The 17,370-nt window shown below is 43.0% G+C and overlaps 1 protein-coding gene across 4 annotated transcripts in view; it reads right to left on the reverse strand.

The window, feature by feature from the left end:
- Positions 1 to 17,370, reverse strand: part of nup155 (nucleoporin 155) — a 244,979-nt gene that overhangs the window by 134,077 nt on the left and 93,532 nt on the right. For all 4 annotated transcript variants that reach the window (XM_072257447.1, XM_072257446.1, XM_072257449.1 and 1 more), the window contains one exon: positions 10,620 to 10,720. In XM_072257447.1, coding sequence (XP_072113548.1) covers positions 10,620 to 10,720 — 101 coding nt within the window. The remainder of the gene's footprint in view (positions 1 to 10,619; positions 10,721 to 17,370) is intronic.

The following is a 17,370-nucleotide window of genomic DNA, read 5'->3' on the forward strand; positions in this document are numbered from 1 at the left end:
CTGCAGCTGGATCTTCAACTTCCTCACAGACAGGACCCAAGCTGTAAAAATAGGGGATAAGCTCTCCTCTACAATCACTCTGAGCACCGGTGCCCTTCAAGGCTGTGTACTCAGCCCCCTGATGTACTCACTGTACACCCATGATTGTGTAGCCAAGTTTCCATCAAACTCAATATATAAGTTTGCTGATGACACAACAATTATAGGCCGTATCTCAGGTAATGATGAGTTTGAGTACAGAGAGGAAATTAAGAACCTGGTGGCATGATGCAAAGACAATAACCTATCCCTCAACGTCAGCAAGACGAAGGAATTGGTTGTTGACTTCAGAAGGAGTAGCGGACCGCAAAACCCAATTTACATTGGTGGTGCGCAATTGGAACAGGTCAAAAGCTTTAAGTTCCTCGGGGTCAATATCACAAATGACCTGACTTGGTCCAACCAAGCAGAGTTCACTGCCAAGAAGGCCCACCAGTGCCTTTACTTCCTGAGAAAACTAAACAAATTTGGCCTGTCCCCTAAAACTCTCACTAATTCTTATAGATGCACCGTAGAAAGCATTCTTCTAGGGTGCATCACAACCTGGTATGGAAGTCGTCCTGTCCAAGACCGAAAGAAGCTGCAGAAGATTGTGAACACGGCGCAGCACATCACACAAACCAATCTTCCGTCCTTGGACTCACTTTACACCGCATGCTGTCGGAGCAGTGCTGCCAGGATAATCAAGGACATGACCCACCCAGCCAACACACTTTTCGTCCCTCCTCTCTCCGGGAGAAGGCTCAGGAGCTTGAAGACTCGTACGGCCAGATTTGGGAACAGCTCCTTTCCAACTGTAATAAGACTGCTGAACAGATCCTGACCTGGATCTGGGCCGTACCCTCCAAATATCCGGACCTGCCTCTCGGTTTTTTTGCACGACCTTACTTTCCATTTTTCTATTTTCTATTTATGATTTATAATTTAAATTTTTAATATTTACGATCAATTTGTACTCCATGGAGCGTGAAGCGCAGAATCAAATATCGCTGTGATGATTGGACGCTCTAGTATCAATTGTTTAGCGACTATAAAGTACGAAGTATAATGCTTTCTCCAGCACTTGGCGCACAGCATTCTGTGCCTAGTTATTTCTGGAGCTCATCCAGATATCCTGTCAACAACTTTGCTTCTGTCACTCGTTCAAGACAGACATTCCAGAATGAAAAACATTCCACTCAGAACCCTTCTAAATTTTTTCCATCTTATTTTATATCTCTGTCCTCTAGTTTTATTCACTTCTAATTAGGAACAATGCACCCTGTAGTCTACCCTATCTACATCATTCAATTTTACATACCTCAATCACGTATCTTCTTTTTTTATTTGTAATTTATTTTTTATTGAAGTTCATCATCAAACAAACATTTCCATAAGATGTATTTCAGATATTGTACATTTATATCATATAGTCATATTTGCCACAAGTCTCCACATAATAGTTATCTGAGGTATACACTTGTACAAAAGAGAGGAAGGAAAGAACAAGCAAAAGGAGAAAACTATGTACAAGTAGGGAATGATCCCTTTTTTAACAACATATTCAGTGATTTGTGAGAATAAAATCAGACCTATGAGGTGTTTGTAGTTAAACCATTTTTCCCCAGTATGAATCAAATTGTTCCAACTTATGATTAACTGATACTGTTATCTTCTCCATTGTGTAAATGTCCATTGTAATTTCCATCCATGCATTTAAAGTTGGGCTCTCCTGTGATAACCATTTCCTGGTAAGAGTCTTTTTACCAGCCACTAGCAGTATATTCATTAAATATTTATCTCTTTTCATCCATTCCTGAGGTATATACCCACAATATATGGTCTTATTCTCTAAGGGTATTTCACATTTAAAGATGTCTTGTAGGGCATTGTGTATCCCACTCCAATAGTCTTTGATAACGGGGCATTCCCAGAAAATATGATGATGGTTTGCATTTTGATTTCCACAATTTCTCCAGCAAACAGGGAGGTTACTATCATAATGGGATTTCTGAGAGGGTGTAATAAAATATTTTTATCAGGTTTTTCTCTCCAAACTCCCTCCATTTCTGTGAACTGGTACACTTGCATTGATACCTCCATATTATTGTCCATTCTTCCTCAGATATAATTATCCCTCCTTCCTTCTCCCATTTTGTTTTAATATATGAAGTCAAATGAGTTTTAAGATTTGACAAACCCTTACACACGCTTGAAATGATTCTACTACCATTATCTGAATTATTTGCTTTCCTAAATAGCTCTATCAAACATGTACTTGCCTTGGTTGCATTTTTAACCATTCTATTAACATACTGTCACATCTGTAAATACTGATAAAAGTCTTGCTTTTCTAATAAGTGTTTCTCTTTGAGCATTTCAAAACTGAACAGTGTTCCTTCCTTCATTATATTACAACGAACTGTTATTCCTAAACTCCAGGCCGGGTCTTTATGTGCTGCTATTGTGACTCCCGTCTCCCCTTCCCCCACCAATACTCTGCAATCCCATCTCCCTCAGATCCATCCCATCGTCAGCTCCTGGATACTCAGAGGCTCCATCTTCCTCACACCCCCAGCCTCCCCCCTCCCCACTCTGATCCCAACTCTCATCCATGCTGGGTCTTTACCATCCCCTCCGACCTTCAACTGTCAGGGGCAGAACGCTCTGTCCTCAGTAAGGGCCTCACCTTTGTCCCCCTTCGCCCACACCTCAGCGAGTTCTGTGTTCGCCATGATGCGGAACTCTTAGAAACATAGAAAATAGGTGCAGGAGTAGGCCATTCGGCCCTTCGAGCCTGCACCGCCATTTATTATGATCATGGCTGATTATCCAACTCAGAACCCCGCCCCAGCCTTCCCTCTATACTCCCTGACCCCCGTAGCCACAAGGGCCATATCTAACTCAAAAGTTGAGGCTCCAGTCGGACTTGAACTCACGAACTCCTGGTTTAACAAGACCAGTGCTCTAACTCTTGAGCTATGGGGCCTCCCCCTCGCTCTTCTTGAACTCCCCCTCCCCCATGAACTCTTCTTCCGCTGTCTCCGTCTCCGAGCCTACTTCTTCGGCAAAGACTCTTCCAACCCCACCGATGACCCCTTCTCCAGTCTTCAACCCTCCTCTTCTTCATGGACACCCCCCTCTGGTCTTCTGCCTGCTCTGGATCTCTTTATTGCTAACTGCCGACGGGACATCAACCGTCTCAACTTCAACGCATCTTGTTCCCATTCCAACCTCACTCCTTCCAAACGCTCTGCTCTCCACTCCCTCTGCACTAATCCTAAATCCGCCGATAAGGGCGTACTGACCTCTACCTTGCCGAGGCACAGCGACAACTCGCGGATACCTCCTCTTATTTACCCCTCGATCATGACCCCAGTAAGGAGCACCAGGCCATTGTCTCCCACACCATCACTGACTTTATCCGCTCAGGGGATCTCCCATCCACTGCTACCAACCTTATAGTTCCCACACCTCGCACTTCCCGTTTCTACCTCCTACCCAAGATCTACAAACCTGCCTGTCCTGGCAGACCTATTGTCTCAGCTTGCTCCTGCCCCACCGAACTCGTTTCTGCATATCTCAACACGGTTTTATCCCCCCTTGTTCTATCCCTTCCTACTATGTTTGTGACACTTCTCACGCTCTTAAACTTTTCGATGATTTTAAGTTCCCTGGCCCCCACCGCTTTATTTTCACCATGGGTGTCCAGTCCCTATATACTTTCATCCCCCATCAAGAAGGTCTCAAAGCTCTCTGCTTCTTTTTGGATTCCAGACCTAATCAGTTACCCTCTACCACCACTCTGCTCCGTCTAGCGGAATTAGTCCTTACTCTTAATAATTTCTCCTTTGGCTCCTCCCACTTCCTCCAAACTAAAGGTGTAGCTATGGGCACCCATATGGGTCCTAGCTATGCCTGCCTTTTTGTTGGCTTTGTGGAACAATCTATGTTCCGTACCTATTCCGGTATCCGTCCCCCACTTTTCCTTCGCTACATCGACGACTGCATTGGCGCTGCTTCCTGCACGCATACTGAGCTCGTTGACTTTATTAACTTTGCCTCCAACTTTCACCCTGCCCTCAAGTTTACCTGGTCCATTTCCAACACCTCCCTCCCCTTTCTAGATCTTTCTGTCTCGATCTCTGGAGACAGCTTATCCACTGATGTCTACTATAAGCCTACTGACTCTCACAGCTATCTGGACTATTCCTCTTCTCACCCTGTCTCTTGCAAAAATGCCATCCCCTTCTCGCAATTCCTCCATCTCTGCCACATCTGCTCTCAGGATGAGGCTTTTCATTCCAGGACGAGAGAGATGTCCTCCTTTTTTAAAGAAAGGGGCTTCCCTTCCTCCACCATCAACTCTGCTCTCAAACGCATCGCCCCCATTTCACGCACATTTGCTCTCACTCCATCCTCCCGCCACCCCGCTAAGAATAGGATTCCCCTGGTCCTCACCTACCACCCCACCAGCCTCCGGGTCCAACATATTATTCTCCGTAACATCTGCCACCTCCAACGGGATCCCACCACTAAGCACATCTTTCCCTCTCCCCCCCCTCCCGCTTTCCGCAGGGATCGCTCCCTACGCGACTCCCTTGTCCATTCGTCCCCCCCATCCCTCCCCACTGATCTCCCTCCTGCACTTATCCTTGTAAACGGAACAGTGTCTATACACGCCCTTACACTTCCTCCCTTACCACCATTCAGGGCCCCAGACAGTCCTTCCAGGTGAGGTGACACTTCACCTGTGAGTCGGCTGGGGTGATATACTGCATCTGGTGCTCCCAATGTGGCCTTCTATATATTGGCGAGACCCGACGCAGACTGGGAGACCACTTTGCTGAACACCTACGCTCTGTCCGCCAGAGAAAGCAGGATCTCCCAGTGGCCACACATTTTAATTCCACATCCCATTCCCATTCTGACATGTCTGTCCACGGCCTCCTCTACTGTAAAGATGAAGGCACACTCAGGTTGGAGGAACAACACCTTATATTCCGTCTGGGTAGCTTCCAACCTGATGGCATGAACATTGACTTCTCTAACTTCTGCTAATGCCCCACCTCCCCCTCGTACCCCATCCGTTATTTATTTTTATACACATATTCTTTCTCTCACTCTCCTTTTTCTCCCTCTGTCCCTCTGACTATACCCCTTGCCCATCCTCTGGGTTTCCCCTCCCCCTTGTCTTTCTCCCCAGGCCTCCTGTCCCATGATCCTCTCATATCCCCTTTGCCGATCACCTGTCCAGCTCTTGGCTCCATCCCTCCCCCCTCCTGTCTTCTCCTATCATTTTGGATCTCCCCCTCCCCCTCCCACTTTCAAATCTCTTACTAACTCTTCCTTCAGTTAGTCCTGACGAAGGGTCTCGGCCTGAAACGTCGACTGTACCTCTTCCTAGAGATGCTGCCTGGCCTGCTGCGTTCACCAGCAACTTTGATGTGTGTTGCTTGAATTTCCAGCATCTGCAGAATTCCTGTTGTTTGCGTCTTAAATCAAGCATCCAGTTTATTCGCGGTAAAATCTGAGTCATGTGCACACCACTTAAGAATTGCAGTATCTCCCTCTAGTTTATATTTCTTTATAATAGTTTTCCATATTTTAAGAGTCCATTTCACCCATGGGTTATCAATAGTATTTATGTACCTTTGTAGGTCATCAGCCAGAATTGCCTGTATGGGGATGGGAAGTATCCCCTCCTTAATGTTTTTCCATTGAGCATCATATGATGGGTTGCACCAACATATCACAGCTCTCAACTGTGCTGCAAAATAATAATCTCTAACAGAAGGTAGGCCCCATCCCCCCTTTTCCTTGGCTAATTACAAAGTTTTGAGATGAACTCTAGGCCTTTTACCTTGCCATATATATCTTGATAACATTTTGTTCCATTCATTGAATTGATTTTGATTAATCTCTATGGTAGGGTCTGAAAGAGATATAATAGTCTGGGCAGTATTTTCATTTTAATAGATTAAATCCTTGAACTGAGACTGAAAAAAGGAATTAGGTTCCATCTTGTTATATCTTCTTTAATTTTTTTATATGTAGGCTGATAATTGCATTCTGATAATTTTGCCAAATCTTTTGGCATAATGATGCCAAATATTTGAAATACTCTGTTTGCCATGCCCAGGGATATCTACTTTCAATTTCTCTTGGTGGGCTATAGTTATATGAAAGTAATTGGGTTTTATCTATGTTGATCTTGTATCCTGATAATTGACCATATTGTTCAAAGGATTGCATCAATTTAGGTAAAGAGTATATTGGTTGCCCTAGATAGATCAAAATGTCATCTTCATAACAGGCCAATTTATGCTCTGTCCCCTTAATAGTAATTCCCCTGATAACTCCATTTTGTCTGATGTATTGAGCTAATGATTCCAGATATAATGCGAAGAGTAGTGGTGACCATGCACAACCCTGTCTTGTGCCCCTATCTGGGGTAAAACTATTTGATAAAAATCCATTGATTTTAATCCTAGCAGTAGGGTTGTCATATAGTGCCTGTATAGTTTTGTTTGTCATGGAAACCAAATCTATGTAAAGCTCTGTAAAGGAAATTCCAATTAATCGAATCAAATGCCTTTTCAGCGTCTACGTTTATCGCTATTGCTTTGATTTTATTCCTTTGTATATGATCCATAAGGTGAAGTGTCCTTCATATATTGTCTTGTGTTTGGCGTTGTTGTATAAAACCTGTCTGATCATTATGTATCAGTGTGGGTAGAAGCTCTTCTAATCGTTTGGCCATGATGGAGGTAAATAATCTATAACCTACATTAAGAACGGACCCACATTCCATTTTATCCTTGCCTTCTTTCGGTATCGCTGAGATTATCACTTCTTTCCAGCTGGGTGGCATTTGTGCCTTTTTCAGAGCCCAGTTTAGTGTGGAGAGTAAGACAGGAATTAACTCATTTTTAAATTCTTTCTACCACTCTGCTGTATACCCAGCTGAACTTGGTGACTTGCTTAATTTAAGCCTACTAATTGCAGCTTTTAGTTCAACTTCAGTTATGTCAGCAGTCATCGTTCTATTTTGTTCTTCGCTTAAGGTGGGTAACTCTAGAGAATTCAGGAAGGTGTCAATTTGGATTATGCTTCCCCCTGGAATTTTGGAATATAGAGTTTTGTAAAACACTTCAAAAGCTTCTTGAATTTCACTTAGCTTATTTTTTTTTATCATTTTTGATCTTGGATCCCTAATTCTATCAATTGTATTTTCTGCTATTTTTTTTTTCAGTTCCCACGCCAGTATTTTCATAGACTTAGATCCATTTTCATAATGTCTCTGTTTCAGAAACATTAAATTTTTTCTGATTTCTTGCGTAGCCAAACTATTAATTTCATTCCTAATTTTTTAAATTTCCTCTAATGGATCCTATGCCAAATTCAATTTGTGGGTTTTTTTCTAGTTCCTTGAGTCTATTTTGTAATTCCTCTAATGTTTTATTCCTTATTTTTTTCTTATATGAAGATATCGCTATAATTATCCCTCTTAAGACAGCCTTCAGAGTATCCCATAGAATGGGAGGTGAAACCTCTCCATTATCATTGAATTCTAAGTAAAGACCAATTTCCTTGTTAATTTGTTCCTTAAAGTAGGGATCATTGAGTAGATTTGAATTTGGTTTCCAAATAGTATTCTTTGGTTGTAGGTCAAAATCAACATTTAAATATATAGGTGCATGGTCACTTACATCTATTGTCCCAATTCCACAGGTGTTTATTTTGCCTTTGTCTTTTCCAAATGTTATGAAATAGTCTATTTTTGTATATACAGAATGGGGGGGGGGGGCAGAATAATCCCTTATTCTGACAGTGTGTAATCTCTTCTGTCAGGGAAAAGGTCCCTCCATGTATCAATTAGACCAACATCCTGAAAAAGTGTATTAACTTTCTCATGTAAGGATTTTGTTTTATAGGTTTTCCTATTGGAAGAGTCCAACTTTGGTTGTAATTGTAAATTTAAGTCTCCCCCTACATATCAGGAGACCTTCTGTTTCCATTACCATAATATTAGTAATTTTCTGAAAAAACTATTATCACTTGCTGGGGGTGCGTATATGTTCAATAGAGTAAAGTGAATGTCCGTCTATATTTCCCCTTACCAGAATATATCTGCCCTCCTTATCTCCCATTTCGAATACTTTTTCAAAGCTTAGCTTGCTTGAGATAAGAATAGCAACTCCTCTCCTATATCCTGATTTATATGAGGAGAAAATCAAATTAGTGAAGCCCATCGAAGAACAAAATGGGGGGGGGGGGGGGGAGAAGAATCTTGATGGAAATATATAAATTTTCCGTTCAAAAATATCCTCCTTTTTCCCCAGGCCCTTCGTAGAATCTCCGCCTTGGTATTGTATCGAAAGAATCTAATTAGTATTGAGTGTGGCTTATCTTCTCTGTCTCCAGTAGGCCTTGGGATGAACGCACAATGCACCTTCTCAATTTAAAGCTCCATAGTTGAGGGAATCTCCAGCGTGTCCCACAGCAACTTTCCCCCAAACTCCATCATAGACAAACCCTCCGCTCCTTCGGGAACATTGTATATCCTGGTATCTTTCCGTTGTGATCTTCCCTCCTGGTCAAGTAGTTTACTTTCTTGTTGATTTAATATTTTTATTGTTTTACTTAGTATCCGTTCCACGTTTTGCACACAAACTTCCACCTTCTCAATTCGTGACTCTGCCACCGCTATTTTTTGATTGATGAGCTCTGACTTGATATCATTTAGTTGCTGTTTTATATCTTTTTGGAATCCCCGTATCTCTTCCAGAATTTTTATCCTATTTGCCGCTTCGCCTGAACGAGGCCCATAGTCAGCCTTGCTACCACGCGTTCGGGTAGGAGAGCCGCTCGGTGCACTCCTCTCCTCCATAGGCTCTGCAGTGATACTTTTTTTATCTCCATTCTTTTCCCCCATTCTTGCCCCCCTCATCAATTCAGATATTTTCAAAAGATCTTATATTTGATGGATTAATGGGGCAAAATATGTGTTTTTCCGGAGGAGCTATTGATTTAAGCTGCCATTCTGGACGATGACGTCACCGGAAACCAATCACGTATCTTAATATCCCCATCTTCAAGAAAAGCAAACCCAGCATCTCTAGTCTCTTCCAATAGTCAAATCACGCCATCACAGGCAACATCCTGGTGAATCTCCTCTACAATGCTATCACACCCTTCCAACAGTGTGCTGACCAGACCTGCACTCAATACTTCACCTGTGGTCTAACCAATATTATAGAGTCAGAGTCCTAGCACAAAAACAGGCCCTTTGGCCCAACTCACCCAACTGCGTTGTTCCTTGAGAAAGTCCTATCTGTCTGCATTTTCCCTATAACCCTGTGAACATCTCCTATCCACATACTTATTTAGATGGCCTTAAATATTGCTAATGTGCCTGCCTCAACCACTATTTCTGGCTGTTCATTCTGAATATGCACCAGTGTTTCTGTGAAGAAGCTGTCCTTGAAGTCCTTTTTAAATCTCTCACCTCTGATCTTAAACCTAAACCTTAAACTTATAGCGTCCAGACCCTGGAAAAAAAGATGACATGCCTTTGCTGTGTCTTTGCCCCTAATGATCTTCTACACTCAGCGGCCATGTTAGCCTGGATTGGGAAGCATGCCTTATGAGAATGGGTTGAGTGAACTCGGCCTTTTCTCCTTGAAGCAACAGACGATGAGAGGTGCATAAGATGATGAGAGGCATTGATCGTGTGTATAGTCAGTGGCTTTTTCCCAGGGCTGAAATGGCTAACACGAGAGGGCACAGTTTTAAGGTGCTTGGAAGTAGGTACAGAGGAGATGTCAGAGGTAAGTTTTTTTACGCAGAGAGTGGTGAGTCCATGGAATGGGCTGCCAGCAACTGTGGAGGCGGATACAATAGGGTCTTTTAAGAGACTCCTGGACATGTATATGGAGCTCAGAAAAATAGAGTGCTATGAGTAACCCTAAGTAATTTCTAAGGTAAGGACATGATCGGCACAGCATTATGTGCCAAAGGGCCTGTATTGTGCTGTAGGTTTTCTATGTTTCTATACCAGTTAGCTGAGTGGTGTCACAGCAACAACCTTGCACTCAATGTCAGCAAGACCAAAGATCTTTTTGTGGACTTCAGAAAAAGTGAGACAAGGGAACACAAACCAATCTTCATAGAGGGATCAGAGATTCCCAAATAGTAAGTTGACAGTTTTGACCCTCTTGCAACATTTCATTCAGAGCAATACAGTATAGATACAGGCCCTTTGGCCCACACAGTCCATGCCGAACATGGTACCCATCCATCTCGTCCCAAATTCCTGTGTTTGGTCCACATCCCACTACGCCTTGCTCCCCGTGTTTGTTAAAAAATGCTACTGTACCTGCCTAAACCACTCATTCCATATACTCACCTACCTCTGGGTGAACTGCCTTCAGAAGACACCTGCTCAACCAGACTTTTACTCTTACTTTACCTAATTATGAATGGTTTATGCATTCTAATACAAAGCCTTCAGGTTTGTAGCTTCCCCTACTGCCATGTTCAACTGTCTATTTTAAATCTATCCAAGCTGTAATTTGCTCCGAAAGTGTCCGACTTACCTGTACTTCCATGAGTGGTCTCTGGAAGGGAAAAGAGTCATGATTGATGCACCAAAGGACATCATTATCATCGTTCTCAGATGCAGCCAAGAGCAGAACACCTATAAAATCAGATACTGGTATCAAATCAGCTGTAACACAACAAAGCAGATAATACCTGAACAACCGTGCAGTCCAACAGACTGTATCAGTACATTGCCCAACAATCTTGAGTTGCTCAGTATGATCAGGACCATCAGCAGACCATTCAGTCCTTTGGGCCTGCTGGATATGAGCAGCCCTGGGATATATCCAACATAATGTGTTGTAAGGTTGCAAGTACCTCCTCCATATGAAAATGAATGCACTCCAAAACTCTCCACTTGTTTTCCTAATCTCTTAAGCAACAATAATTTTCTCTTCAGTGAGCAGAGAAGAAATATTCATTGAGAATGCTACCCACCTCCTATGACTCCAGGCACAGGTAAGCCCTGCCGATTTCTAACTTGCCCCTCCCTAGCCACCCTTTTAATATAACCATACAACTTCTTGAGATTTCTGTATATAGATTTGGTCAGCCTGTTATAGGAAAAAAACAGTTCAACTGGAAAGAGTACAGAAAACATTTTAGGATATGCTAAGACCAGCAGGCCTGAGTTACAAGGAGAAGTTGGGAGACAGAGTTTTTATTCCTTGGAACGTAGGAGAAGCAGGGTGACCTTATAAGAAGATAAGACATAGGAGCAGAATTAGGCCATTTGGCCCATCGAGTCTGCTCCGCCATTCAATCACGGCTAATCCTTTTATCCCCTCCTCAACCCATTTCTCAGCCTTCTCCCCATAACCTTTGAACTCTGTCCAATTAAGAACTATCAATCTCTGCCTTAAATACACCCAACAACCTGGCCTCCACAACTGAATGTGGTAATAAATTCCACAAATTCACCACGCTTGGGCTAAAAAAATTATGCGCATCTCTGTTTTAAATGGACACCCCTCTATCCAGAGGGTGTGCCCTCCCTCTTGTCCTAGACTCCCACACCATGGGACACATCTTCTCTACATCTACTCTGCCTAGGCCTTTTAACATTCAAAAGGTTTCAATGAGATCCCTCCACCTTAATCCACTAAATACCAGCAAATACAGACCCAGAGCCATCAAACGTTCCTCATATGATAACCCCTTTTTTTAATATATAGGCATCCATTAGTCTCATGAGACCGTGGATTTGCGCCTTGGAAGGTTTCCGGGGCGCAGGCCTGGGCAAGGTTGTATGGAAGACCAGCAGTTGCCCATGCTGCAAGTCTCCCCTCTCCACACCACTGATGTTGTCCAAGGGAAGGGCATTAGAACCCATACAGTTTGGCACCGGTGTCGTCGCAGGGCAATGTGTGGTTAAGTGCCTTGCTCAAAGACACACACGCTGCCTCAGCCAAGGCTCAAACTAGCGACCTTCAAATCACTAGACGAACGCCTTAACCACTTGGCCACACGCCAACACCCCTTATGGAAATATTTAGAATTTTGAGAAGCACAGATGAAGTGGATGGTAACAGTCTTTTCCCCAAGGTAAGGTTTAGGGAAGAGGGGAAAGATTTAAAAGGGATCTGAGGGACAACTTTTCCCACAGATGGTGATAAGTATATGCAACAAGCTGCCAAAGGAAGTGGCTGAGGCAGATAAACAATATCAGTTAAGATCCACTTGGATAGGTACATGGAACAGCAGAGCTTAGAGGGAAATGGGTCAAAAACCTGAAATTGGGACTACCTGGATGGGTATTGTGGTTCCTATGTATTGGTTTAGCAGAAGGACCTGTGTCCATCCTGTGTTCCATGACTAGGTATACAAACTGACAAGAGTTTAAATAGAAGAAATTAGCACCAGGCCATTCAACCCCTTATCCATTCTGACCTTTTTGCCCACCTACACCAACCCTATGCCTTTACTACTTAAATGCCTGTCTGAATGTTTCTGTAGTGAATGTATCAGACTCCATGGCCTCCAATGGCAGAGAGTTCCAGAAATCACCCATTGTCTAAATAACCTGCCCACAAATCACCTTTAAAACTCCATCCTCTCACCATAAAACCCTCTTATATTTATATCCCAGCCATCACATTGTTGGTCTTTACAGCAATGAGTATGCAAAACAAAATTTGAATTTTTGAAACAACTTCATAGTAATAAACAACTTCATGGTAATAAAACAAACAATTATTCATTTGATACACAGTTATGAAATGACCTCTGCTACCAAGGTCAACATTCCCATACTAGATATTAAAATTTGTAGGGACACAACAGATAGCTGAAAAAAAAACAACAAAAAACATTTGATGGTTCTGGGTCCGTACCTGCTGGTACTTAAAAGGATGATGGGGGATCTCATAGAAACCTTTCGAATGTTAAAATTGGTGATTTCCATATTCCCTAATATTGATTGGGATTACCACAAAGTCTTAAAGGCTTGGATAAGATTGAATTTGTTACATGTGTCTAGGAAAGATTTCCCAAACAATGTGTAGATAGCCCTACTAGTGAAGGGTAACAATGGACCTCCTATTGGGAAATGAGGAAGTGGATGATAGGGTTAATTATAGGGGTATTATGGGTATAGATAAATTAAATGTGAGCAGGCTTTTTCCTCTAAAGTTGGGTTAGACTAGAACTAGAGCTCATGGGTTAAGGGTGAAAGGTGAACTGTTTAAGAGGAACTAGAAGGGAACTTCTTCACTCAGAGGGTGCTGAGAGTGTGGAACAAGCTGTCAGCACAAGTGGTGGATGGGAAGGGTCTGGAGAGCTATGGCCTGTGTGCAGGCTGATAGGACTGGACAGATTAATAGTTCAGCATGGGCTAAATGGGCCAAAGAGTCTGGTTCAGTGGGTGCAGTGTTCTATACTCTATTGTTCTATGACAAGAGATTGAAGTGTCAGTGGGGAAGCTCTTTGGGACCAGTGACCATAATTCTATTTGTTAAAAATTGTTATGGAAGAGGAACTTCGTTGCACAAATTAAAAGTCCTATATTGGGCAAGACTAACTTTTCATACTGTGCAAAAGTAGGGAAGAAATTGCTGGGATCATGGCAGAGATATGTGTATTATCATTGGCCACGGGCAAGGGAAGGCTGGACGTGGGTTAACATTGTGCATTTAAGAAAAGCTGCAAGGACAAGCCAGGGAACTATAGACCAGTGAGCTTCGTGTCAGTGGTAGGAAACTTATTGGTGAGGACTGGCAGGACCATCAGACTCAAAAACAATCACTTTTCCCAAGCAGTAAGACAGCTCCACCCACAAATTCCACCACTACTTTATGATTTCCCATCAGTCACCTTATGTACAGCCTAGTGTCACTTTAGGGATATACAATCAGTCTATGCACATCTTACGTATTGATATTTATTGTATGCTGTTTTATTATTATTAAATGTGATCATTATCTTTTGTGTCTTTATTTAGTGCTGCAGTGGATCCAGAGTAACTATTATTTTATTCTCCTTACATTTGTGTAGAACCATAGAACACTACAGCACAGAAAATAGGCCATTCAGCCCCTTCAGTCTGTGCCAAAACTTTATTCCGCTAGTCCCAATGATCTGCACCCAGTCCATAACCCTCCAGACCTCTCTCATCCATGTATCTATCCAACTTATTCTTAAAACTTAAGAGTGAGCCCGCATTTACATCAGATGGCAGCTCGTTCCACACTCCCACCACTCTCTTAGTGAAGAAGTTCCCCCTAAACCTTTCCCCTTTCACCCTAAAGCCATGTGCCCTCGTATTTAAGCAACACACATAAAAGTTGCTGGTGAACACAGCAGGCCAGGCAGCATCTCTAGGAAGCGGTGCAGTCGACGTTTCAGGCCGAGACCCTTCGTCAGGACTAACTGAAGGAAGAGTGAGTAAGGGATTTGAAAGTTGGAGGGGGAGGGGGAGATCCAAAATGATAGGAGAAGACAGGAGGGGGAGGGATGGAGCTATCACTTCTTCAGTTCCTCCATCTTTGCCACAACTGTTCTTATGATGAGACTTTCCACTCCAGGACACTGTATATGTCCTTCAAAGAATGGAACCATAGAACCAACAACACAGAAACAGGCCCTTTGGCCCTTCTTGGCTGTGCCGAACCATTTTCTGCCTAGTCCCACTGACCTGCACACAGACCATATCCCTCCACACACCTCCCATCCATGTATCTGTCCAATTTATCCTTAAATGTTAAAAAAGAACCCGCATTTACCACCTCGTCTGGCAGCTCATTCCATACTCCCACCACTCTCTGTGTGAAGAAGCTCCCCCTAATGTTCCCTTTAAACTTTCCCCCCCTCATCCTTAACCCATGTCCTCTGGTTTTTTTCTCCCCCTGCCTCAGTGGAAAAAGCCTGCTTGCATTCACTCTATCTATACCCATCATAATTTTATATACCTCTATCAAATCTCCCCTCATTCTTCTATGCTCCAGGGAATAAAGTCCTAACCTATTCAACCTTTCTCTGTAACTGAGTTTCTCAAGTCCCGGCAACATCCTTGTAAACCTTCTCTGCACTCTTTCAACCTTATTTATATCCTTCCTGTAATTTGGTGACCAAAACTGAACACAATACTCCAGATTCGGCCTCACCAATGCCTTATACAACCTCATCATAACATTCCAGCTCTTATACTCAATATTACGATTAATAAAGGCCAATGTACCAAAAGCTCTCTTTACGACCCTATCTACCTGTGACGACACTTTTAGGGAATTTTGTATCTGTATTCCCAGATCCCTCTGTTCCACTGCACTCCTCAGTGCCTTACCATTAACCCCGTATGTTCTACGTTGGTTTGTCCTTCCAACGTGCAATACCTCACACTTGTCTGTATTAAACTCCATCTGTCATTTTTCAGCCCATTTTTCCAGCTGGTCCAAGTTCCTCTGCAGGTTATGAAAACCTTCCTCACTGTCTACTACACCTCCAATCTTTGTATCATCAGCGAACTTGCAGATCCAATTTACCACATTATCATCCAGATCATTGATATAGATGACAAATAACAATGGACCCAGCACTGATCCCTGTGGCACACCACTAGTCACAGGCCTCCACTCAGAGAAGCAATTCTCTACCACCACTCTCTGGCTTCTTCCATCGTGCCAATGTCCAATCCAATTTACCACCTCTCCATGTATACCTAGCGACTGAATTTTCCTAACTAACCTCCCATGCAGGACCTTGTCAAAGGCCTTACTGAAGTCCATGTAGACAATATCCACTGCCTTCCCTTCATCCACTTTCCTGGTAACCTCCTCGAAAAACTCCAACAGATTGGTCAAACATGACCTACCACACACAAAGCCATGTTGACTCTCCCTAATAAGCTCCTGTCTATCCAAATGCTTGTAGATTCTGTCTCTTAGTACTCCCTGCAATAACTTACCTACTACTGACGTTAAACTCACCGGCCTATAATTTCCCGGATTACTTTTCGATCCTTTTTTAAACAACGGAACAACATGAGCCACTCTCCAATCCTCCAGCACTTCACCCATAGACAGCGACATTTTAAATATTTCTGCCAGAGCCCCCGCAATTTCAACACTAGTCTCCTTCAAGGTCCGAGGGAACACCCTGTCAGGTCCCGGGGATTTATCCACTTTAATTTTCCTCAAGACAGCAAGCACCTCCTCCTTTTCAATCTGTACAGTTTCCATGGTCTCACTACTTGATTCCCTCAATTCCATAGATTTCATGCCAGCTTCCTTAGTAAATACAGACGCAAAAAACCTATTTAAGATCTCCCCCATTTCCTTTGGTTCCGCACAAAGCCGACCACTCTGATCTTCAAGAGGACCAATTTTATCCCTTACAATCCTTTTGCTCTTAATATACTTGTAAAAGCTCTTTGGATTATCCTTCACCTTGACTGCCAAGGCAACCTCATGTCTTCTTTTTGCCCTCCTGATTTCTTTCTTAAGTATATTCTTGCACTTCTTATACTCTTCAAGCACCTGATTTACCCCCTGTTTCCTATACATTTCATACAACTCCCTCTTCTTCTTTATCAGAGTTGCAATATCCCTTGAGAACCAAGGTTCCTTATTCCTATTCAATTTGCCTTTAATGCTGACAGGAACATACAAACTCTGCACTCAAAATTTCACCTTTGAAGGCTTCCCACCTACCAATCACATCTTTGCCAGAGAACAACCTGTCCCAATCCACGCTTTTTAGATCCTTTCTCATTTCTTCAAATTTGGCCTTCTTCCAGTTCAGAACCTCAACCCTAGGACCAGATCTATCCTTGTCCATGATCAAATTGAAACTAATGGTGTTATGATCACTGGAACCAAAGTGCTCCCCTACACAGACTTTGTAGTTTTCCTTCCTCTAGCATCCATCAATGCTGCCCTGTTGGCCCATGGCCTCCACCTCTGCCACGATGAGGCCACTAACAGGCTGGAGGGACAGCATGTCATATTCCGTCTGGGTAGCCTCCAACCTGAAGGCATGAACACTGATTTTTCTAACATCAGCTAATTTCTCCCACATCCTCTTCTGGTGCCCCTCCTCCTTCTCTTTCCTCCTGTGGTCCACTGTCCTCTCCTATCAGATTCCATTACAACTTCTACTTATTACCTCACAGATTCTCACTTCATTCCCCCCTTCCCCACTCATATATATCCTGACAGCATGTTTCCCTGGCGTAGTTATCTCAAACTCCGCCATAATAAGGGACACAGATTTCAGTCACAGGCATGGAGGAGTTTCTTCTTCTGGTGAATT

The sequence above is a fragment of the Mobula birostris genome, chromosome 5 (genome assembly GCF_030028105.1).
Source record: "Mobula birostris isolate sMobBir1 chromosome 5, sMobBir1.hap1, whole genome shotgun sequence".
Taxonomy (NCBI): Eukaryota; Metazoa; Chordata; class Chondrichthyes; order Myliobatiformes; family Myliobatidae; genus Mobula; species Mobula birostris.